At 40.3% G+C, this 25,449-nt stretch overlaps 1 protein-coding gene across 2 annotated transcripts in view; it reads right to left on the reverse strand.

The window, feature by feature from the left end:
- EPC2 (enhancer of polycomb homolog 2) overlaps nt 1-25,449 on the reverse strand; it is a 64,222-nt gene that overhangs the window by 14,652 nt on the left and 24,121 nt on the right. For both annotated transcript variants that reach the window (XM_039327908.1, XM_039327907.1), the window contains exons 2-8: nt 14,679-14,838; nt 11,082-11,227; nt 7,808-8,014; nt 6,308-6,456; nt 5,455-5,587; nt 3,675-3,866; nt 3,104-3,193 (exon numbers count right to left, since the gene is read on the reverse strand). In XM_039327908.1, the coding sequence (XP_039183842.1) occupies nt 3,104-3,193; nt 3,675-3,866; nt 5,455-5,587; nt 6,308-6,456; nt 7,808-8,014; nt 11,082-11,227; nt 14,679-14,838 (1,077 nt within the window). The remainder of the gene's footprint in view (nt 1-3,103; nt 3,194-3,674; nt 3,867-5,454; nt 5,588-6,307; nt 6,457-7,807; nt 8,015-11,081; nt 11,228-14,678; nt 14,839-25,449) is intronic.

Genomic DNA, 25,449 nt, shown 5'->3' on the forward strand with positions numbered 1-25,449 from the left:
GGCGGGGTAGTTTTGGAGCACTCGGTCTCTAAAAGGTTTGCCATCACTGTTCTAGACTATGAGAGTGGAGGTCTGCTAAAACCTGGGGGGGGGGAGGTTATTCCACAAGGTAGGGGCTACTATGAAAAAAAGCACACTTCTGAGTCCCGCTACAAGGCGGTATTTAAGGGAAGGCACCTGGAGTTTGCCCACACTCTATCTGACTTGGTAGAATGAGCAGATATTCTCAGTGAGAGTTGGTCCTCAAATAATCTTGCCTGTGGCATGCAGGGCTTTAAAGGTGATAAACGGCCTTTGAATTGCATCTGGAAAGAGACTGACAGCCCCTGCATTCACAGAACAGTGATAAATGTAGTCTTTGAATTACAACTGGTTGTTTAACGATCAAAGTTATGACGGTCTCAGAAAGGCTGCTTTACAGGCTGTAAAGCACTTCTGGCTATTATAAAGCATTGCGCTCCTCCCTCAAAGTCACATGATGCTGAACTGGGTGCTTAGCAACCTAGTCACACTTAGAAAAGGGCTGACAAGTGTCCCATAATCATGCAATAGCCATTTGCAATCTTCTCCGCCAGCTTCCTCAGAAACTCAGTAGGGAAGCTGGCAGGTAAGACTGCAAGCTGCTAAGAAGACTCCCTCTCTTTTCTGGGAGCTGATGAAAAGAGATGCCTGCCGGGGGGGGGGGGTAATCTCAGCTCTGCGTGAATCTGAGATTTCCTCCCCTGTCAGAATTGAGATTTTGAGCCTTTCATTGGGTTTGAGGAAGGGAATTAAATCCTGACTCTTTTTTTATCCTTTTCCTGCAGCACAGTGTAGATTTCCCCATTCTATAGAACGGAGCTTTTCAACCTTTTCATCAATTGTACCACTTTTAGAATATGGCAATATTCAAGTACCACCTAGCAAGGTGTCAAAAACATGACAAGGAAAAAAAGTGATAAAGTACAGGTAGTCCTTGACTTACAACACTTCGCTTAGTGACTGTTCAAAGTTACAATGGTGACTTATGACCATTTTTCATACTTATGACTGTTGCAGTAGGCCCATGGTCATGTGATTTATATTTGGATGCTTGGCAATTGATTCATATTTATGATGGTCAGTGTCCAAGGGTCATGTGATCCTCTTTTGCAACCTTTTGACAAGCAAAGTCAATGGCAGGGCTGCTGGTGGTCAACTGCTAAGGCGGGACTTCCTTCAGATCCTCTCTTTCATTCCAATCTCCCTCCCTCCTCTCTTCCTTCCTGTTTCCCTCCCTCCCTCTTTCTCATTCCCATCTCCTTCCTTTTGAAGGAAGAATTTGACACCCCCCCCCATATTTTCCCTCTTCTATATATTTATCAAACGAAAAGCCTCCAGAGACAGAAAAAACAAGCTGCTGAGGGAACTAGCTTAAAAAGGCGCATTCCTCTTTAAGAATTAGCTTTTGGCTGGAAAGGAAAGTTAAGGAGCCGCAGCAGGCACTTAAGGAAACAAAAAATAAAAAAAACAAATGTAGCAAGTACTGGCTGCCGGTTAAGGCAGCCTCCCCAAATGGCTCCATAAGTAAAAATGCTACAGGCAAAATCCATTCAGGACAATAATACTTCAAAATCCATTGCAGCAAAATTTAGAGTAACAATAGCAGAGCAATAGAACTAGAACCAGTAACCCCTCACCCCAAAATCCAACACAGGACATAAGCCATCAGCCACAATAGAAATTGCCAAACACATTGCACAAATCCCAGAACTTCAAAGTCACAAAATCACATAAGAATCCTTCCACTCTCCGTTTGTTGTTCAGCTGATCCAGAACCAAACTGCTGAAACAGCACTTCGGTTCTGCCAATAAACATGTCCTCTCGCGCAGCTGGCTTCCTCTCCTCTATTTCAAATGGCAGTGCTTCATTTTTTTTCTTTTTTCTTAAAGGTATAGCCTCCCAGCTGGAAAGCAAGGCCCCAGCCTTTTCTTCCAACTCTTCCTTCCTGTTTCCCTCCCTCCCTCCTGCTCTCTACCTCCCTCTTTCTCATTGCCATCTCCTTCCTTCCTCCCTCCCTCCACTGATGGTGTCTTTCTTCATTCCTCATGGAGGGCAACCCCCTCCCCCGCTGCGTTTCTTGCCTGTTTGTCGCTGCCACCTGTATCCTTGCCTGGTACGGATGGCCACAGAAGTTGTAGACTGGCTCCCAGCCAGCCTGTTTGATCTCCTCTCCTCTCTCCCCCCCTTCTCCTTTTTCCTTCGGTGCAGCTCCAGCATTCCCAAGGCTGCATTTTTTTTCTCCCTCCCCTACCCAAACTGCCTTCTTTTATAGCCTCTCCTGTCTCCACCCCCCTCCTCCTCCTTTCTCTTCTGGGTGAGCCGAAGTACCAATCCTGGGGCTTTTGCCTCACCCTAGCAGCCTGCAGCTCCTGAGGAATCTCTCATGGCAAGTCCTGCACTGCGCCGCTTTAGCTCGTTCTCCCCCCACAACACTTGACTAGGCTGGGCAGGGCCGCGTATCACCTGCCTGGTGCCAATGTAACACCGGTGGTATATACACCACCGGTTGAAAAGCTCTGCTATAGAACCTCCCAGTCTCTCTCCAAGGCGCCCCATGGTCCTTATCTGGGACACCATCTACTTCATCCCAATGCAAGAATAGACACAGTATTCTTACAGGGAAAGAATGACTAGCTGCACTGATCCATTAACATTAGGAAAACTATTTGTTTTATTTTATTAAACAAATTTATATAGCCGCCCAACTCACACACACATTGATACTATACAGCCTAAGATATAATTCAATTAGAGTCCTGTAATTCAGTTAAGTCTGTATCAATAATTAAAAGCAACCAGCAATTTTGTCCTCTAGTATACTGTATCTTAAAATACTTCAACAACATCTTCAGGTTCACAACTTGTCAAATTTAGTAGCCTTCACTAACAATACTACAGCTAACATGATCTGAAGCAAGTTCATTCTTAAATAAAAATCCTTCTAAAATACCTGGAGTAAAAAGGAAGTAGAGAAAGAAGGATAATTTTAACAAAGATCAAAAATATGTTTTTCTTTTGACCAAAAATCAATAGTTTGTGTTACAAAATTATTATCATTTTTTTTAAAGTAAAAATCCTTACAGCATAATATTGGCATCCTGCTCTTCTTCTGAATGCACAGGCTCCATCAGGATCATTTTCTTCTTCTGGCTCAGATATTGGTGAGGATACCTAGAAGCCAAAGAAAACTAATTTAAAAACAAAATTAGTTTATCATTCCTGGTGAATATTTCATTCCTTGGCTATGCAATTCAACATATTTAAACCCAGGAAATAGAAATTTAAAAGTGAAAATGAAATTCAACAACAGCTTCTGAAAAGGCTTCTTGATAATAGTTTGTATTACATTCAGAGAGATCAAACACCCAAAGATCCCAGTGAATTTTCAAACACTCAGCTAGGTAGGTTTTACTTATTTTCACAAACCTAACCTTTCTTTGGATTCAAAATTAATGTTAATATAATGTATGATATTTTATCCAAATGTAGCTTTAGTCACAAATCCTTTTTTTTTTTAATTTTAGAAAGAAAACCTTTCAAATTCACATTGCTTCTCCCTCAACCCACCCCCATTTCTATCCAAATATAAATCAGGATTTTTCCACTTACATATAAAAAAGAATTGCTTTATAATGTGGCTGACATGTATTACCTGGGGGAATTCATCTTCATCTGAACTGTGGAAGTCATATTGTTTGATATCACTTTTACTGATCACAGGCAAGGGCTCAGTAGTAGACTGCGGAGGATTTATTACACTCTCAAGTTTAGGCTTCTTTGGATATTTCTTCTTTTGACGGACAACATCAGACACTTCCTCTTTTAGAGATGAATGGTGAGCATGCTGTTTGTATACAGTAAATTTTGGACAAAACCCCCACATTGTTAATCATTACTTGATTTTCATGAGATAGTAAATAACTTTTTCTCCAATTGTTCCCCCAGTTATATTTACAAACTCCAAATAAGTAGTACTCAGAGCATATATTATCCAAAGATTTAGATATATTATTTATTGTATTTATCTTATGTATCGTTTTAAACTATCATTTTAACTAACATTTTAAACATTTAGTATTTCTAAAGAATTTGTGTCTAGTATGTGATGTTTCTCCCCAGTGAAAAAGATCATTTCAAAAGGATCTTTCTCCTGACTTCAAATTTAATTTAAAAACAGCTAAAGCAACATTACATTTTTAAGATTTAGATGAGCTTAGCATGGAAAATAAGAATAGCCCAAATAAAGAGTGATAAGTGCCTATAATCTAATAACCACTAGATGTCATCAAAGTTAAAAAATAAAGACCAACATTTAAACAAATCTAATATTTTAAAAAATATTTGGAAATTTTCAAAAACAATGTAATGATATTTCCTATAAATAATGGAAACCTAAATGCTGGCAAGCCTGGCAATTAATCTCTGAAATAAGTACAATTCCACTATTACATGGATATGACTAATGTGTTAGATTTTGTTAAAATTGTTAAATAGATCATCAAATAATTAACATGTATTGAAATTTTTTTATAATCATAAAATTGTCACAAACATAATATTTTAATGATTTTTAAAGAATCCTAATGATGCATTGATCAAGATATTTAGAAGCAAAACTAAATCAAAATACTAGTGTGAAAAATGTAAGAGGCAATATTATCCTGTCAGAGATATGTTTAATGTAGGATGGGCAATCCAAAGCCTCCAAGCACCCAAAAATATATACTGCTCACAAAAATAAAGGGAACACAAACCTATAGGATGTCTTCTTTTTGTGTTCCCTTTATTTTTGTGAGCAGTATATTTTTGTGGCATTTAGATACTGTGCTGTTAATAAAAATATGAAACTTAATACGTATACCCTGACCCACCACAAAATATACCATCCTCTGGAAATTGTCTGTTCTACCATCCCAATATCTTTGGTTACAAAAAACTTTCCTTCTCTTTCACTAACAATTGTACAGGTTTTGAGGAATAAGTAGATGCAATTAAGAAAAACTGTCTAGCATAAAGTTGTGAAAATGCTGTGTAATGGGTTATATATGCAAGCTTAAATACACTGATATTTTTACAAGGGTATCAGTGAGATTGGCACAAACAGTAGAAACTATGCACTAGCATTAACAATACTGAATCTGAAGTTGTTAACACTCTAAATTCAAAAACTGCCAGTTTCCCAGATCAATTAAAGTTGATTTTCAAACAGCTAGTATCATATAATTGATTGCGTTTATTTACTGTCTAATGTACAGAATGCTCAATTTAAATTTATTTTTATTTTGCTTCGATTTCACCAATGGAAATAAACATTATAGGAGAAAAGAATCATTAACTGTATGTTTGAAAAGCCTCTAATACTTCCCACATTAACTAGCTGAAACATCCCTCTAATTAAACAATAAATATAACCACTAAAGTCATTTACCTACCTTAACTTTACATTCTTGAACTTTGTGATGATTTCCATTATGAAGTGCTGCAGGAGTGGTGTTCATCTCTTTCTCAGTTGAATTAAGCTTAACTTCATTAAGTATTTCTCCTCCATAATCACCCAAATGATATCTTTTAAAAGAGTGAGAGAGCTTATAGAACATAGAGATAGCACAATAAATTAATCTTTTTGTAAAATGTTTTTATTTTGCACGAATCCTACAATATGTTCTGATCCTCTTTTAAAAGACAGAATAGCAGATGAGAAATATTATTTTGCTTAAGATCATTTTACAATTGACGAAAGATGGTATAATATTTTACACAAGCTGCTATATTTGTTAATTAAAGCAACTGCATTTAACAAGTTAAATATACTACAGATAATCCTCAATTTATGATAATAATTGGACCTAGAATTATAACTGTAAATTGAGGTATAACAGATTTGCCTGAATTTGAAATTATGACCATTTTTATTATCTTTGTTAAGCGAATACAGCAGTCATTACGTGAATCATTTTCCTCAATGGGTGGGGTTTTTTGCCAGAAACCAGAAGTAAACACCAGAAATAACAAAAAAACACAGCAAATCAGTCACATGACTGCAAAATTCTGCAACTGGCCATAAAGGCAAGCCAATAACCAGAACCTCAAAATGTAATCATGTGACCGCAGGCTGTGGGTGTCCACCATAATTCTGAAAACAGATCATTAGAAGCTCTCTGGCGATCCTTTGTAATTTTGAACAATCATTAAGCAACTGGTCTTAAGTTGAGGACCACCCATATACTATTTGGAATGCGAGATGATCTTTCTTGACAAGAATGATTAACTTGGAAAAAGTTTTACCTTTTCTCTACAACTTCTAATGTCAAATGTAGTAACTCTCGTTTTGTTTTCTCTCGTCTCTTAATCATCTCTAAAATGGTTATGGCTCTACTGAACTCTCGTCTTAGTTTCAGCATCTTCTCATAAGAGGCTTCATCATTTTTTCGATTCTGTTAGAAAGAAGTATCTGAATGAAAAATATATCTCGAAGATGTAGTCAGACCAAGTTTAAACTTAACTTTATATAGCTTTTAATAATACTGAATAATATTTGGAGGGGTTAAGCCAGAATATTTGAAGCCGAACTGTCATTCTTCATTGCAGCTTCTGGAACAATCAAGGGATAAAAAACCATGCAGAATTGGAAATGCCAGTCTGAGAAGAGAGGGAGGAATCACCAGAATCATCTTGCCTCAGAGAGATATTCTTTTTGCGGAACACACTTTTAGATCCAATCTTTAATGAACAAATATGTAAAAAATACTTGTCTGGTGAATTTAAGTACTAAATAAATACTAAATTATGTCTGTTTATATTATGTCTGTTTGTATTAGTGTATCTTCTTTCACAAGCTCTAGGGATTTCTGTGACATGTGTATACGCTTACTTGCCATTTTATTTGAGAAAGGAAACTATTTTTTAAAATTCTGCTTTAAAATTAAATATCCCAAGCACCCTGTGAATTCCTATAACGAGTCACGCATATCCAAATCCAAATATCTCCAAAATCATGACAATACAATAAATACACAGAGGTATTTTAGTACTATAATGTAGTATATCTCATGAGTTTCCACAATCTTACATTTGGGCAATTAAAGAAGTTGGCCTAGGTATGCCAACACCCACAGCTATCACAATAAAGCCCTCTCGTGTCACTTTCTCACAAATTCCATTCAACAAAAGCATATGTTAAACAGCCTACTAAAGTTTGCTATGCATGTTCTTAAAATTCGTATGTGTATGTGCTTGTTGAATGTATATGCATATAATAATTTAACACATGCCTTAATGAATTCATTTGCCTTTCAAAGAAAAGGTAAAATAGTGGTTTGGATATAAAGTTGTCTGTGATCCATAAAATAAATGTTTTATGTGCAGTCTGATCCACCAGGAAAATATGAGGGTAAATGTCCCATGTCCCACAATTAGATAAAGGGACACTCAATTCTCATAGCAGCTCCTTAAAAAACCCACATTTTAAGAGCAGTAAATTATTTTCTGGGGAATATTGTATGATTTATTTACTTTTATTTAGATTGTACGTCTTCTAATAAGGGATAAGTTCTCAAAATGGATAGTAATTTAGTGTGTAAGCAGCATTTAAAAAGCACACATGCAACTTTTCTGGGGGGGAAATGCCCGCTAAATTCAGTAACCGGTTGCAGCACATTTAGCAGCAATAAATTGCAACCAAATGCTTGCTAAAGTTTGTAGTCAGTTTTTCACATTGCTATGTAGACACTTGGGGCCATTCTTCAATAGCGACACATTGAAAAACTGCTGAATTGAGAAAATTACCTTTCTTGTCTGCATTTTCTCAGTTCTCCTCCGAAAAGCCACATAGGGATCATTGTTGGTAGAACCATCTCTTTTCTCTTGTTTGATTTGGGGGATGAGGGATGGCCCTCGGCAGTTCTTACGTTTCCTTACCCAGTAGTCATAGACAGCCTTAATAAGATAATCATCCTCATTTAGCAGCAATTTAGCTTCCTGAAGTGTTACAAGCTGAAAAATAAACAAAAATATATTTCTATAACAATCACATTAGAGATTTTAGTAGCTGTTCTTCACAAAAATTCAAGATGTGAATTTTGTATGAAGAAATGTAGAGACAATACTGTATGTATATAAACACAGTTAACATAATACATTTCTCCAAAATTTCTTCATGTACTTACAACTAATAAGAGAAATGTATTATGTTAACTGTGTTTATGTATGTATAGCATATCGTACATTCCCTAGATACATCCTCCGCAGTTCTCGCATGGCAAATTTTAAAAAAAAATTGGTCATACTTCTAGTAGCAAATACTACTGTAATCATTGGAATGACACAACTGAATACAATATAATTACACTCATCAACACGAGTATAAATTATCAAGAACTAAAACGTAACTTGTCTACAATTTTAAATATGCACCAAATAACTGTAATTTTATCCATCAGCTTCTCAAGTATTTAAATTAAGGTGTTAAATTGTCCCTATGTCAAAGAAAGTTTTTCAAGAGTTATTGCATATTTTTTTATTTTATTCTTAGGAGCTTAGCAAGTACATTTGAATTTTATATCATAAAAATGATGCATGTATGAAAGCCTTAGAATTTATAACAAATATGCTTCCAGCCTTCTAATCAGTATGAGATCTGTCCTGAATTCTAATCTATATACACAAACCCTTCAATTAATATTATTTCGCTTTCAAAACAGAATAGTCTGCAATGTTCAGATTATTTTAAAATCTATTTTTAGCTAAATCATTTTCTCTTTTTTGTTGAAGGAAAAACAAACTGGAAATGTCAATCCTTCATTATATATAGGCGTGTTATTGCAATTTAAGGCTATAATATTTAGACTGATAAAACTTTTTTACTTATATGTAAAATGATTATAAAGACAATCACAATGTTTATAAATAGATTGTGTTCAAACTGAGATACAGAAAAAAACACACTGAAAGAATGAATTACGCTGTTGTGGAAATAAAAATAAATCTGCAGGAGAAACGGTCTCTAGGAAGCTTTTCTGCTATGGCAAAAATGGAAGAAACCCCCAATGTACTCTGATCGAACTAAAATTAGTCCTTTCTAATTCCCCTTACAATACACGAGATTTCAGTTAGTTACAACCTATTTATATCACTGATTTAAATGGGACTTCAATGTAATTAACTTTAGATTGGAATTTACTCAGAAAATCTTTCAAACCAATTACCTAGCAACTCTTAACCTTTCTTTCTAAAGACTTATCTATTCCCAAAATCAGATTTCTGAGCCGATATGAATTATAACTCACATTCATTCTCCCTCAAAAGTTTCTAAAGATAACTTGGTAATCTATTTCAAGGACAATATTTCTTAGATAAAATAAAGTAATTTGATCTGCTTATTTTTGTTACCTTTTTTTTTTAATTAAGCACCCAGAAGTTCAGGGTGGTCATGAATTCGGAAAGGTGACACAGCCTTACATGCAAAAATAAATTGTATGAATTGGTTCTCAATTTCCGAATGGCAGATTCGTTGATTTTAGGTATCTTATGCCGCAAGGTCTATTAAAATTTCAAGACCCACCCTTGAAAAATTATGATTCTTTTTTGTACTGATAGGCATCTGAGAGTTTCATTCCATACAGCATTAACCTTGCGAATTCTCAAGCTTCCTCCTTCCGTTATATATTCAAGATGGACAATATTTAATATTTATTGCTACATATATGTAGGGATGTGGGTCTATACATATGTTGTTCATAGTATGTTTAGATGTGCGTCATGTATATGTTTCACTTTGAGAGCAGGCAACTAAATTTCATTTTTGATGTGTGTCATTGTGCCCACAGTATAAAAATGACAATAAAGGTTCTCTTATCTTATCTATTGACCATCATAACCACAAACAATTGTTCTTTCAAATATAAATTTCATTTAATGAAAAATTCACTTCACAGCAGAAAGACCAGACTTCTCACTTTATAACAGCTATGTACATTTTACTGTATCCTGCATTAAAATATTACACAAAATCTAACTCAATTCCTTTCTCTTTCTGGTATTTTTAAAAGCAAATATATATTCCAGATATTTTGAATTATTTTTTTATTATGAACTAGTAGACTTTCTATTGAATTAAAGTAAATAACTTCCAGTCCGAAGAGTGGAGACCTATATCTATATTGTAAAAGGCAACAGCAATGTTAATACAAATAAGCCAATCAGTTCAGCACACTCCTTTCCCTTTCACGTTACCTGGTCTCATTTTCTACACAAATTACAACATAAGGATCCCAGCTTTTCTGGGAAATCTTGCCACTTGGCAATATCAAGAAGCTGAGGATTAATGTATCTACTAAAGGTTTCATGTTTTAAAGTAGAGTAACAGCTAAAAAATGTTTAGCTTCATAAAAGGTATGTGGGCCTTTTTCTACATCAACTTATTTACAATAATTAAAAAGACACTGAATTCTGGAATAATTTAAGTAATTCAAGACAATTTGAATACAGAAGTTGGAGATTAAGTGATATATGGATGGTTCATACTGGAGAAATGGACATGTATTAATCAATGAAGGAAATAATGGGTAAAATAATGTTCCCCCAATACTTCAAATATAACATTCATGGAAATCATTGCTTTCTCACTGCATTCATCACAGCTGCAACTGGAGCATAGCCATAGTAGACTAAATCACTACCTGCCTAAAATCATCTTGCCCTCTTGTCTGAAACAGCTTCTATGTGGTATAGGAAATAGCTCTCAAAGTGAAACAATTTCCACACACAAGTCAAGGCCTCTAAATATTATGGTAGAGATATACACAAAGTGGAAAAAAAGAGCAGCAAAGAAAGGAAAACTCCCCAGACAAATGCATATATACAAGTACTCCTTGAATAATTTATGTCATAATATTTCTTCTTAATTTCTTTATAAAATATGAAGGATATATGTTTAGCATTTCTAGTAATAAGAAATTATTCATGCATTATAAATAAAGGCATCCGCAAAACTTATAAAAATTCAATCTTATCTGCAACTGCTATAATGAAGAGATGGGTGAGGGTGTTGAATTCATGATACCTGATTAGAACTAGCTTTTTCAAGCCTGTCTATCATAATTTCAAATTGCAGTGGTTTGATTTCCATCTTCCGATTAAGCCGATTTAATAAAGTTTCATCTTCTGAGTCCATATCATAATCAGGTTGTTCATTGTCCAGATTAAAGGCTGAAACACAGAGAAAAATATTTTAATTTAAAAAGGCATGCTTTAATGGTATATAAGTATGCTAATGAGTTATATGAGCTGGGGGGGGGAGATTGGCTATTTAGTTCAAGTATTCAAGTCAAAAGACATATTTTATTACTGGTCAAGCCATTCCCTTCACCACTGAAGAGAAGTTAAGAAAGATTATATGTGTCAGAGCCCCAGAGCACCTGACTTGCAGAAAAATAAGTATTAAGAAACTAAGGCAACATAGCATTTTACTAAAAAAAAAAAAAAAAAGAATCATTAGGATTAATGCAAAGAAAAAAAAGTACAGGTTGCAAAACATTTACAACAAACCAAGTTGTGAGATATTGGATCTTAATACCCTAAGTCAGTAGACTGTTGTAAACACATTTTCAAAGCCACACAATAAATTACAACAGAGATTAGAGAAAATCATACCACAATTTTAATTCAACCATGACTCTTATAATGATCACTTTACTTATCATTTCTTTACTGGTATTTAGGAAATATTAATTTTAAAAATTTGTATTGATTATTATATACCAGTGATGGTGAACCTTTTAGAGACCAAGTGCCCAAAAACTGGCCATGCCCCCGCTCCACCCCTGCCCCGCTCCCGCTCCACCCCACCCCGCCTGCCCACAGGGCCACTCATCGCCTCCAGGGTCCACCGCAGATCGTCCAGCAGCACCATGGCAGCCACGCCCTCTGCCCACACCCCGCAGCATCAACTGTGAGTGATGGGGCATGAGGGCAGAGTCTTGTCTACGTTGCCTGGCTGCCATGTCCTTGGCTGCACTGCTCTGCGTGGGCCACGCTCGGGGGTGACTCTTCTCCAGGAGGGCTACTGGTGAGGAGGGGGTCACGGGGGTGAGGCAAGGCTGGGGCAATGGCACGTGTGCCCACAGAGAGGGCTCCGCCTCTGGCACCTGTGCCATAGGTTCGCCACCACTGGTATATACTATCCATTAAATTAAATGCCACCCATATTACAGTTAAATAAAAAAAGTTATATCCTGCCTTCATTTTTATAAAATTTTTGAATATAAAACAACAATGAAATCAATGCAACTAAAATAAAAAACAAAAAATTAAAATACTTTTCATTAAATTAACAAAGGCTTTGGGAAACAGATACATTTCAGCCTCTTTTCTAAAGTTTCTGATATTTGAAAGCAAATACTTCTTGTGAAGTGTATGCCATAGGCTAGGCAACACCAGAGAAGGGCCTCTCTGGCATAGCGAGCATCTTGACAGCAGAGAAATTTGACAAGTTTATTAGGCTATGATTTAAACTTTAGAGCAGTGATTCTCAACCTGTGGGTCGGGACCCCATTTGGGGTCGAACGACCATTTCATGGGGGTCGCCAAACAACGCAGTCCGCCATTTTTTTCCCCTTTTCTTTAGCTGCCCTTTTATTCTATTGGCTTTTGAAAGCCAATAGAATAGACTCTCTTGAATAGAGTCTAATTCTATTGGCTTTCAAAAGCCAATAGGAATTGTCCAGGCTGTCTCTGCCCTGCTGAGCCCGCCAAAAGTCCCATTCTGTAAACGGTGCTGCACCAGTTTAGTCCTCGACTTATGACCGGTTGGGGGTCGCAGCATTAAAAAGGTTGAGAACCACTGCTTTAGAGCAAGAGATAATATCCTTTCAATGCCTGGGGGTTACTCACCTCATCCAGTGTTGAGACCTTGAGTTTACAGATTTTTTTTCACTTTTTTGGGGGGGGGGGCTTAAAAGTAAGCCTATTCTAAGGCTTAAAATATTGAAATAATTCTCATTAAACAGAGTGCCAAATCATTAATTCTCTATGAATACTTTTATAACAATGCTTTTTCTTATTTACAAATAAAATATTTCAACTTATTTCATGTTCCTTTTGCAATAAGAATTTCATGACCCAACTTTTACAATGGAAGGGGGAATGGAGTCAAACAAGGCATCAAGGAAAAAAAACCCAGACAGTCTTATTTGCTTCCCTAAATTTCTAATATTTTTTTTTTGCCCATACACCTTTGTATTTCTTCTCAGAATTACAAAAAATGGGCTTTCCATTTGTAGTCTGCTATGTGAATGACACAACAAAGATGTTTCAATTTTATGAAGATATGCTATATCTTATTTCATTTATTATAACAAGCTATAGGTTTTCTCAGACAGGTTTATATTACACTAGCCCTTCACATCATATATAATCCTTTCACTTGTCTATAAATTCAGTGTTTTGCAATAAACTACTAGTCAAACCAATCTTGAAGTTAGAAAAACAAAAGAAAATAACATAAAGCTAGCCATTAGACAAGTTTGTTAAGAGACAAATGTCCCAAAAGATGTGCATTTCAAACATTAACTTGTGTTCACTGGAGTAATTTTGTAGAAAAAGAGACCTGCTTTCTATCCGTTTCCACTCTAAAAATAAATATATAATGGATGATTTTTGCATTAAAAATGCTAAAAGATGTTTTCGAGTAAAAAATAAACTCATAGAAACACAATTGTCTTCCATAATCAGCAAAATATTTAGCTACTCTGGTATCAAAAAATGACAATTCATGAATTTCCTTGGAAAGCCATAATAAAGTTTTGATGAAAACTATTCATATATTTGTCAATGAGAGAAAGCCTCTGAATAAGTAAGTTACATTTTAATCACCAGACTTCTATTATGATAAAATCTATTCTTATCAAATTTTCTAAACACAAGCACAGTTCCAAATGCAGAAGAATGCAAATTACGTTCTTGAAATAATGAGTTTAAATCTCAGTATTTGCTTCCCTCCATTTAAGAATTAAAATTTAGCTTTGGACTTTCCATCTTTCCCAAATGGATAGTTAATATCAGCAAAAATGATAAAAGACAAGCAGACAAGAAATATACTGTTTTTACACATCATTAATATGTACACACATCATTCACATATCTATTCATGAACCTTGGTATTTTGGATTCTTTTAAAACAAAACGTAATAGGATAGGATAATATAAAAATGATAGCAAAGCAGAAATGTTAATATTAAAACTAATTTTAAAGATATGAAAGACCTGAACGATCTTCAGAAGTGTTAAAAGGAGAACAGACTAGAAGTCAGATAATTTTTTTTAAAAGAATTCCTACTTGCCTCATAACAAACAGGAAACCTGCAGAAAGACCTTAAATTTAAGCAGGTTATCTTACACTTCTTTTGGGATCAGGCCAGTTATCAGTAAGACAAACCAATTTTCTGAATATCAGAACATAAAATTTAGAAATTTGATGTATAAGTACTTTAGTCCACAAAAATAAGAAAACCGATTGTTCCTTTACAATGTGAATTTAATAATAACTTCCTTCTCTTCAAGACAAACACCCAAATCTCTCTGAAAATACCTTCCTTCCCATTCTGTGGTTTTGACAGGCAATTAAAAAAAATAAACAAACAGTAGTTAATGCTGAACCTACGTTGAATATGAATGAACTGCTTTGGCTGTTTAAATTCTCCTTTGTACAGACGACTGTAATAGTTGACATTACTTTCTGCTTCAGGAACTGGAATAACCATATTCTCTTTCTTTTCTCTGAAGACTTGCTGTGCTGAGATTGCTCTTTGCAAATGGTGTTCCTAAAAAAAAAAGCATACTATTTTTATAAAAGCAATATCCTGTTTTATCAAATAGAAAAAAAGCCTAAATTTGGGGAATGTTTCCTTTTAGGACAGTAAAATATAATACTTGTCCTTAAATTTAGGACAATTTTGGAGAAATAAAAATCTTCATTAGGTATTTTCACATGAGGATATAAGTTGCATTTGGTGGGAAGGGAAAAGGGTGAATCCAGAAAATATACAGCAAAGGTTTGACCTAAATTTTTGACTGTTCCGCTAATTCAAAATATCTTCAAGTTAAAAGTCTGGAAAAAAAATTTACCCACCCCTCTAAAACCACAAATAAATAACATAAATATGTGCGGACAGGCATTCTAAAAAGCAGCTTTAAAAGCAACAGACCATTGTAAAGTTTTTCCCAAGACAAATGTTGTGAGAAGAAGATACTTGGCAAAAAAACAAAAAATAAAGATGTGTGAAGAATGGGGAAAGCAGAGCAAAGGCTGATGCTCATTTTCTGCAATGTAACAGAGAAATAACAAAACAGACTTAATATCTGTGGAGGTTCTCAGTCATCCAGGTATGATTGTCCCAAAGTGCTTTTTTCAGGAGGCAACTGGACTTTCTTGTGTTTCTTTTGAAGATGTTTCACTTCTCATCCTAGAAGCTTCTTCAGCTCTGGCTGGATGGTGGAAAGTAGAAGGATTTATGTCTGCTCACTCTCCACCATCAAGTCCAGTGGTGGCGAACCTATGGCACGCGTGCCACAGGTGGCACGCAGAGCCCTCTCTATGGGCACGCGCACTGTCGACCCAGTTCTAGGCCTTCAGCTGAGTTTTATCAAATCTTTTCGTTTTAAGCCTCCATCGCCGTGTGCAAAAAAAAAAAAAAAGGTTCAATCAATCAATTTCAACTTCTCGCGGAGAAAAAAAATATCTCGCAAAGTTGGAATTGATTGATTGAATTTTTTAGTCCCACACAGTCTGCCTTTACCACCGCAGCCACACCCACCCAATGGGCCACGCCCACCCAGCACCCGACGATACATAAGTGGGTTTTGGGTTGCAGTTTGGGCACTTGGTCTCTAAAAGGTTCGCCATCACTGATCTAGTCAAAGATGAAGAAGCTTCTTGGATGAGAAGCGAAATGTCTTCAAAAGAAACATAAGAAAGTCCAGCTGCCTCCTAAAAAATGCATCTTTGGGAAAAGAGATTTAAACAGAAACTCTTGCAGAACTTAAAGCTCAAACACCACATCTAGTAATCAATATATTGAAAAGTTTAAATATTTTATAATATTAATAAGGACCATGTCTAAGTCTCTCTCCTTATAACATAGAAACTAAGTTATTCCCTCTCAAAGTAAAAAAAAATAATTCCAAGATTCATTTTTAAAACAAATCCCTTTCCCCCACTTCATCAGACATGAACTCTAATACCACAAATATAAATGATCTATCTGTGCAAAAAAGAGATTTTTCAGTTTCTCAAGAGATCTTACATAATTTATTTAAGATACTTGGTAACTGGTTGATATTTATGATGGTTACAATGTCCCGGGTTCATGCAATTATCTTTTGCAACCTTCTGACAAGCAAATGGGGAAGACAGATTCATTTAATAACCATGTTACTAACTTACTTAACAACTACAATGATTCACTTAACAACTTTGGCAAGAAAGGTAGTAAAATGGGGCAAAACTCAACTGTTTCATGTAGCAACAGAAATTTAGGACTCAACTGTGGTTTTAAGTTAAGGACTACAAAGTATATAATCTATATTTAGTAGGATATGTATCTATGAGATTGTTGAAAGTAAAACCCTCAAACAAATTAGCATTTTTAAAGTGACTTAGACATTAGAAACTTATATTACATAATTAAACAGGGATTAAATTCACGATTTGCAAAAGATAGTGTAATTTTGCTGCAAATTACCATTGCTAACTATGAACCAACTCACAGAAAACTATCTCCTGTAATCAATTTCAAAGAATTTCATAATTCAAGAAATTTCATCAATACAATTTTCAACTCTACCCAATAGTGTAACAGTTTCATAATAAAGCAGACTCCACTAAATGGGGTATGGTCTTACCTGAACGCCTTTTCTCAGCATGACGATGGAGAATCGACCAATGGGTTTTGCTTGTCTTCTGCCCGTATAGACTAAGTCAGCCAATTTGCCACGCCCCTCTCCCTGGGGCCATTCCCCCAGTCTCAACTGAGGCACAGCTGCTGGCTATGATTCAAGTGTGTTAGCTCAATCCTTTCCCAGCACAGGACCTGACTGGCCCTAAGGGTGGGAGTGGATTCTCCATCATGCTGAGAAAAGGTGTTCAGGTAAGACAACACCTCTTCTCCAACATGACGAGTGGAGAAGCCACCAATGGGACATACCAAAGCCTCACTGTCCCTGTGGGTGGGAAGCCGTTGGGCCTGTGTCCCACTCTCTGACACTATGCATTGGAGGACCCTCCTGCCAAATGAGGCCTCCGCCAATGCGAACCTATCTAACTTGTAATGCCTTATAAAAGGGGAAGGCGACGCCCACGTCACTGCCCTACATATTTCCTCAATCGATGCCTGAGTCACTCACGCTGCTGATGTTGCAGCGCTGCGAGTGGAATGGGCAGTGACTTGTTTAGGAACTGAGACCGATTGCCTTTGGTATGCTTCTGCTATGCAATTCCTGATCCATCTGCCGATTGTGGATGCTGTGACCCTTCGACCCCTTGAGTTCGAATGGAAGGATACGAACAGGGCCTCAGATTTGCGGAAGGGTGCAGTTCGCTTTATGTATTGCCTTAAGGCCCTGTGAACGTCTAAGGTGTGCCATTTGCGCTCCAATTCATGGGAGGGCTGAGGGCAAAAATCTGGTAGCACCACCTCCTGTGTCCTGTGGAATAGGGAATTAACCTTGGGAATGAAGGAAGGATCCAGATGTAGGACCACCTTATCTGTGTGGAAAATGAAGAGATCTTTCTTAACTGAAAGTGCTGCCAACTCTGAAATGCATCTAGCCAAGGTAACGGCCACCAGAAATGCGACCTTAAGTATCAGGTACTGTAAGGTGCAGGTTCGGATAGGTTCAAATGGAGATGAGGTGACGGCCTATAGGACCTTGGACAGATCTCAGGAGGGATATCTGTGGACCATGGATGGCCTGTTGTTTGTTGCGCCCTTCATGAAGGATCGCACCACTGGGTGTTTGGCCAGTGGTTCAGAGTTGCCATATGTGAGTATAGTGGGCAGGGCAGCCACCTGTCTGTGAATTGTGTTGGGTGCTAAACCCCTCTTAAGTCCCTCCCACAGGTAGTCTAAGACCCTTGGAATAGCAATTTTAAAAGGGTCTAGATCAAGGGTAGGCAACCCAAAACACTCAAAGAGCCACTTGGACCCGTTTCCCACCAAAAACAAAACACCGGGAGCCGCAAAATCCTTTTGATATCTAAAATGAAGATAACACTGCATATATCCTTTTTTACCTTTATTATAGGTGTGTGTGTGTGTTTGTGTGTGTGTGTTTGTGTGTGTGTATATATGTGTGTGCGTGTATATGTATACACACACACACACACACACACACACATATATACACATACACATACAGGTAAAAAAAGGATATATGCAGTGTTATCTTCATTTTAGATGTCAAAAGGGTCTCTCTCTCTCTCTCTGTCTCTCTCTCTCCCTCCCTATCTGCTCTTGGTCTGCCTGCCACTCCTCTTCCCCCACTCTCTTTCTTTCTCTCTCTCTCTTCCCCCCCCTCTCTCTCTCTCTCTCTCTCTCCCTCCCTCCCTCTCTCTCTCTTTCTCTCTCTCTCTCCTATCTGCTGCTCACCTGGCAAGCTTCAAGCTGTTGTCCAACAAGCTCAGGGTAAGCAACCTCGTCTCTTTTATGACTCATGGACTTCAACTCCCTGAATTCCTGAGTCAGCCTAGCTGGGCTAGCTAGCTCTCTCCTGCCCTTCCTGCTTCTTGCTTCCTGCAGAGACGCAGCAAAGGGAGGAGCTCCGTCCAGAAAGCTTTTCAGCTCCTCGGAGAACACTGTGAGTGCAATCTTTTACACACACACAGAGAGAGAGAGAGAGGGAGAGGGAGGGAGAGAGAGAGAGAGAGAGAGAGAGAGAGAGAGAGAGAGAGAGAGAGAAGGAAGCAGGGAAGCGCAATTGCCTTTCTCTGTCTCTGTCTCTCTCTGCAAAGGCAGAGGAGGCTGGGAGCCACTGGAGAAGGCTCAAAGAGCCGCATGCGGCTCCGGAGCCGCAGGTTGCCGACCTGTGGCCTAGATGCTGCCTTGCGCACCAGCTGCAGTAATTTCTCCACGTGGAGTCGTAAATTCTGTTAGTTGTAGGCCTTCTTGAGGCCTGGATCATGTTAATGACGTTTAGAGAATAAGCCTCTCCTTCTAGGAGGTTCTGTTCAAGTGCCAAGCAGCTAGTTGGAGCCACTGAGTTCTGCATGTTGTAGAGCCCCCTGGCTGAGGGAGATTCGGTCGTGGAGAATCCTCCACAGAGGAGATATAGAAAGACTGATGAGGTCGGCAAACCACAGCCATCTTGGCCAGTGTGCTGCAATAAGTATCACCTCTGCCTGTTCCTGCAATATTTTTCTGATGGTTGCTTGCATCAGAGGAAGAGGGGGGAAGGCATACAGCAGCCCCCTTGGCCAATGTCCCCGGAGCACATCCGCTCTCTCCGCCCCTGGTGACGGGAAGCGGGAGAAGAACCTCGGGAGCTGGGCATTCTTGGGACTGGTGAATAGGTCCATCATTGGATGGCCAAACCTCTCCGATGCTTCCCTGAAGAGAGCCGGGTCCAGGCTCCACTCTGAGTGGTCTACTGTTGCCCTGCTCAGGGAGTCCACCTGCTGATTTGCTTCTCCTGATATGTGTTTGGCCCTGAGGGAGACTAGGTTGTTCTCGGCCCAACTTCCCAGCGATTGGACCTTGGTCATGAGGGATCTGGAACGTGTGCCCACGTCAGTTGACATGGGCCTCTGCCGCAACATTGTCCATGAGAACTAAGACGTGCTAATCTGCCACTGAGTTGCGGAAGTGGCGAAGGGACAGATGTATGGCTCTGAACTCTAACCAGTTTATGTTGTGTTTCAGATCTTCTTTGGACCATTGGCCCTGTGCCAGTTGTGACTGCAGGTGTGCTCCCCAGCCGAATAGGCTGGCATCCGTAGTCAGAATGACTCGGGTAGGTTCCTTGAACATGAGTCCCTTTCCCACCCCTGGGGATGACCACCATTGGAGCGACTTTAGGACCTTTGGTGGCACCCTTACCCTCCGGTTGGAGGAGCTGATTCCTACCTTCTGAAATGGGAGCAGGAACCATTGCAGGCTTCTGGAGTGTAGTCGTGCCAAGGGCATGATTGCTAAGCATGAGATCATCTTTCCCAGCAGGTGGGAGAGTGTGGCCAGTGTGGTGGCCCATTTCCTTCAAATCTGACTGACTAGGGCTCGAATGCTGTTTTGACGCTTGAGAGAGAGATAGACCTCGTACTTTAGTGTGTCTATCACGTCTCCCAGATGAAGAAGATGCGTTCATGGAACTGTCTGACACTTTTGGAAGTTTACTGAGAACCCGTGGTTCTGGAGGGTTCTGAGGGTCAGTGCCAGATCTGACTGTGCCACTTGAATGGATAAGGATTGGATGAGAATGTCATCCAGGTAATACTGGATGCGTACGGGAATGGTTCGTAAATGTGTGGAGAGTGTCACCAGTACTTTTGTGCATATCCTGGGGGTCGAAGAAAGTCCAAAGGGTAGGGCCCTGTATTGAAAATGCTGGCCTGCATGGCAGAACCTGAGAAGCTTTCAGTGCTCCGGAAGTATGGGGACGTGAAGGTAAGCCTCCGTCAGATCAGTGGAAGTCAGGAGGTCTCCCCTTCTGATGACTGTTAATATTGACTGGAGAGTCTGCATTTTGAACTTTCTGTATGCCAGATGGTTGTTCAGACTTTTTAGGTCTAGAGTTGCTCTCCATCCCCCCAAACTCTTTGGGACTATAAAGATGGAATAGAATCCCTGTCCCTGTTGCCCTTTTTGCACCGGTTCTATAGCCTGGATATCCAGGAGGTGCTGGATGGCCTCCTTGATGAGGGTCCTTTTGGTCGGATCCTTGGGTGATGGGCAAGGGACGAAATGGTTCGGGGGTGTGGAGGTGAATTCCAGTGAGAAGCCGAATCTGATAGTATTTAGGACCCAAAGGTCTGTGGTGGTGGCCTGCCTTCTGTGTGCGAAGAGAGCCAGCTTGCCACCAATGGGGGAGCCCTCCCTGCCATCACTTGGGTTTGTGAAAGGGGCGGCCCCCCGCTCCTCGAAAGGGCCGCTTCAACTGGAATTGCTGTCTAAATCTGTTCCTATTACCGGCTGTCGCCCTGTTGATTTGATCTGGGTTGATGGGGACAGAAAAAAGGAGGCGGCTCTAGGCCTGCTTCTGATTGGAAAGGCTGTCTGCGAGGGTAGGAGGAGACTCTCCTCTCCGTCCTCTTTGAGAGGTGGGCCAGAACCTTGCATTTGTCCTTGTTTTCTATCAGGTAAGGGTTGAGGGCCTCACCAAAAAGCAGGCCACCCTTGTAAGGCTCAGCTGCCAACCACCACTTTGCCTTGATGTCGGCTCGCCACTGTCTAAACCACAATAATCTGCATGCTGCAGTGTTGGACACTATTGCCCTGGCAGAATAGTTTGTGGCATGGTGGGTTCGCTCCTCCTCTAGGGAGATCCTGGCCTGGAGTTGGCACAGCCAGAGCAATGAAGTCCTAGCGAAAAAGGAGTTAGAAATGGCTGCCTTGATTGCCCATGCTGAAGCCTGGTGGGTTCTGCGGAAGGTGAGTTCTGCCTTCCTGTCCTCTGACGTCAGGGCCTCCGCCGCGTTCCCAGACACCGTGGATGGTGAAAAAAGGGCCGCTAGAGGCTCATCTACTGCCGGGGCCTCTATTACCTCCGATAAGACTGGATCTATCTTGGACAGTTTCTTGTCTGTCCCCCCCATTGGAGGGAAAGACCCCGGCGCCCCCAAATTATTCTGAATTGTATCAAAGAAGAGAGGGGGGCAAGGGATATATTGCTGTGTGTAGGTGGGCTGCAAAAACACTGTTTGTATGCTGAGGGCCCCTCCTGGGGGAGTCGTGGCCTCTTAACCTTTGCGGTGCTACTGGCCTTGTGGAGCAGGGATTTGAATAGATTTGGGTTGAAGAGGCCTATGAATGGTGGAGGATCTGGGGATATATCATCATCCTCTGACAGCCACTGATCCATTTGCTCATAGTCCCCCGTGGGGGACTTCCTGCTTCTAGAGGAACGAGATGGAGAAATCAATCCCTGGTATGCTGAGGCTTCCTCTTGGGAAAGGTAGGATTGACCTCTTGAAGCCACAGACCCGGCTCTGGACCTATGATGCATTGTAGAAGCAATGCCCTGAGTGATGGCCTGAGATATCAGGGACTGTAAGTGTTCTGATGATAGGGCTCCCTGATTGTCTGAAAGGCGAAGCCCTGCCGCTGCTGAGTGTGTGTCGGGTGCCCCCGGGCTCTCAGGCCCCTCGCTTAGGGGGGATCTCTCTGCCTGATCTGCGTCAGCCTGTTTCCAGAGGTTCCTGACTAGGCTGCAGCGGGCCAAATATTCCTCCGTGTAAGCAGGTGGGACTAGACCATCTCCTGCTGTGTTTTGCCTCTTTTTGGCTTTAGAGAATTGTTTTTCCAGAGCCTGGTGATGGTGTTTGGCCTCATCAGCTGCCTTGGGGATCTTTTGCCAGATATTGCCTTGGCCCTGATCCTGCCTGCTGCTTCCTGGTTGGGGGATCTTGGCCTCTTACATCCAGGAGAACTAACGGAGGAGTCCTGTGCTGCCTGACCAGCGTTAGTATCTGCTATTGGGACAAGAGATATCTCAGCGCTGAGACTGAGAGTAATCTCGTGATAAGAGGCTTGGTAATGGGACGGCCTAGGCCACAGAGCAATCTGGTAATGACTGGAAATAGTCCCGGTGGCAATGCCAATTAATGGTACAGACACCCGCTGTGCTCCCTTATTCCAGCCTCTGTTGTGTTGCTGGCAGCGGTAATATCACTCTTGAAGATACTTCCTGCACACATGTGTTAGGCAGACAATTGGGAATGTCGTGGCTGTTCCTCTTCTCTTTCACTTTCTCCCTTTTTTTTAAATGTGGTAGATTTTTGACTATGGGCTGGGCTGTGAGTGACTAGATAGGAGCAAGGAATGGCCTTAATCTGCAGAGGAGGCACTGCAGGTGAAGAGGGGCGACTCGCGCTTCTCTGCCTCCCCCCCCCCCACCATTCAACCTCTCCGGCCCTATTCTTTCCTGTTAATCTTGGGGAAAGAGGAAATTTAGGATTCCTTGCCTAATGCCAGTTTGAGCCAGCAGCGGCTCACCAGCATCTCACTTTGGGGGGTTTGAGCGGGGGCTGGCAGCTGATTGTTGAAGACTTGAGCAGTTTGAAAGGTGCAGCTTGATGGCACAGCTTGAAATGGCGGTCGCAAATTTCTTCTGTTAATTGCAGCCGCTCTGCCTCTACGGCTGGGCTGCTGTGCACTCATATTAGGCGATCCAGCTGTTGCGCATAGGCTGGGACTGTCTGCTTTACACTCAGGGATAAGAATCCTGCCCCCCGTTCCGGAGGCCACGCGGAGCCAAAATGGCGACCGGCCTCTTTCTGCCTTCCGACTAACAGCTGGGGCTTCGGGGACGCCTCGCGGATTCGCTCTGCTTGGCTGGAACAGCTGCGAGCAAACAGCTGCTTGTTTTAACCCCCTCCCCGCCTTAGAAAGGGTAGAAAGGGAAACATTTTAGGAGTTTTAAATACGACCTGATCTGTGATCCAAGGTGTGTGTCCTGCCGGATGAAAGACTAAGTCAAGATTGGGGGAATGGCCCCAGGGAGAAGAGGGTGGCAAACTGGCTGACTTAGTCTATACGGGCAGAAGACAAGCAAAACCTATTGGTGGATTCTCCACTCGTCATGCTGGAGAATACACATAGTTCTTTTTCTATCTAATTGTAAACAATTAAACAGAAAGACAGAAGGTATGTAGAAGTTAAATTTAGTGTATTAATTTTATTTATATGAAATGTTAAACATAAGCTCCAATTAAAAGGGAATTTTTCTCAGAACAACCAAGATATTTCAGATTTTAGTCTGCCTGAATCACAAGTCACATTTACCTGAAATTCTGGGCTACATGTGGCACAATTGTGTACATATTTCTGAAATATAAGTATTAGCAATAATTTTAAATGATTGTCTATTTCCTTATGCTTTTTATCTTTAATATTTAAAAAAACATTCAAAATATGTCATCATGTTCATCTTAATATACAAACCTACAATTCTATTCACAAACTACACTTAAGTCTTGAGGCTTGAAATCCAAGTACCCAGCTTGTTCAATAATCAATGATAACCATACTTTATTTTTCTTAAAAAGAAAATCAGTTTTATTACCAGTTATGATCAACGATCAAGTTTATATTGAATTATACTCTTTCTAATCTTCTGAACAACTTAAATACTAATGAGGCTCACTGGACCTTATTCATGCACAATCTTCCAAACAATTTGGCCTACCACAATATCATCACAATGTTTTTCAGTTCTTTTCTAATTCAATTCAAAATGCTCGCATTAATCAATGAAGTCCAGCACAGTAGGGGCGTTGGTCTTACCTGAACGCCTTTTCTCAGTATGGAGATGGATAATCCATGGATGGGTTTTCTCTGTCTGCCTGCTCTTGAGACCAAGTAGCCAAAGCTTGACACGCCCCCACTTCCTGTGGAGTCCATTCTTAACGAGGGCGAATTGGCTGATGATTGACGAGGTATTGGCTCTCAGCTCCCTACTAGCGGCCTGCTGGCCTTGGGGTGGGTGTGGATTATCCATCTCCGTACTGAGAAAAGGCGTTCAGGTAAGACCAACGCCCCTTCTCCAGTACAGGAGATGGATAATCCACGGATGGGACGTACCAAAGCCTCACTGTCCCAAGGGGTGGGAAACAGATAAGGCCGGTAGATTGATCTCTGAGACAACTTGCTGGAGGACCCTCCTACCAAAGGAGGCATCCGCCGATGCAAAGCGGTCTATCTTGTAGTGTCGTATAAACGGGGAAGGCGAGGACCATGTCGCGGCCCTGCAAACTTCCTCGATTGACGCCTGGGTAGCCCATGCCGCCGAAGTTGCAGCGCTTCGGGTGGAATGGGCTGTGAGATGACTTGGGGGCGGCAGGGATGATACATTGTAAGCTTCTGCGATACAGCTTCGGATCCACCTTCCAATGGTGCCCGCGGAAACTTTCCGCCCCAAGGTGCCCGCTTGGAAGGACACAAATAGGGCCTCCGATTTGCGGAAGGGTTCTGTACGCTTTATATAACGCCGCAAGGCTCTGCGGACGTCCAATGTATGCCACTGCCGCTCCCGGTCATGTGTTGGATTTGGACAGAAGTTTGGGAGAATTACTTCCTGTGTCCTGTGAAAGAGTGAATTCACCTTCGGTATGAAGGCAGGATCTAACCTAAGGACCACCCTGTCCTTGTGGAAAATGCATAGGTCGTTTCTGACTGACAGTGCGGCCAGTTCCGAAATTCGTCTGGCCGATGTGATGGCAATCA

Source organism: Crotalus tigris, unplaced genomic scaffold (genome assembly GCF_016545835.1).
Source record: "Crotalus tigris isolate CLP2741 ecotype Arizona unplaced genomic scaffold, ASM1654583v1 scf7180000024369.3102671, whole genome shotgun sequence".
Classification (NCBI taxonomy): domain Eukaryota; kingdom Metazoa; phylum Chordata; class Lepidosauria; order Squamata; family Viperidae; genus Crotalus; species Crotalus tigris.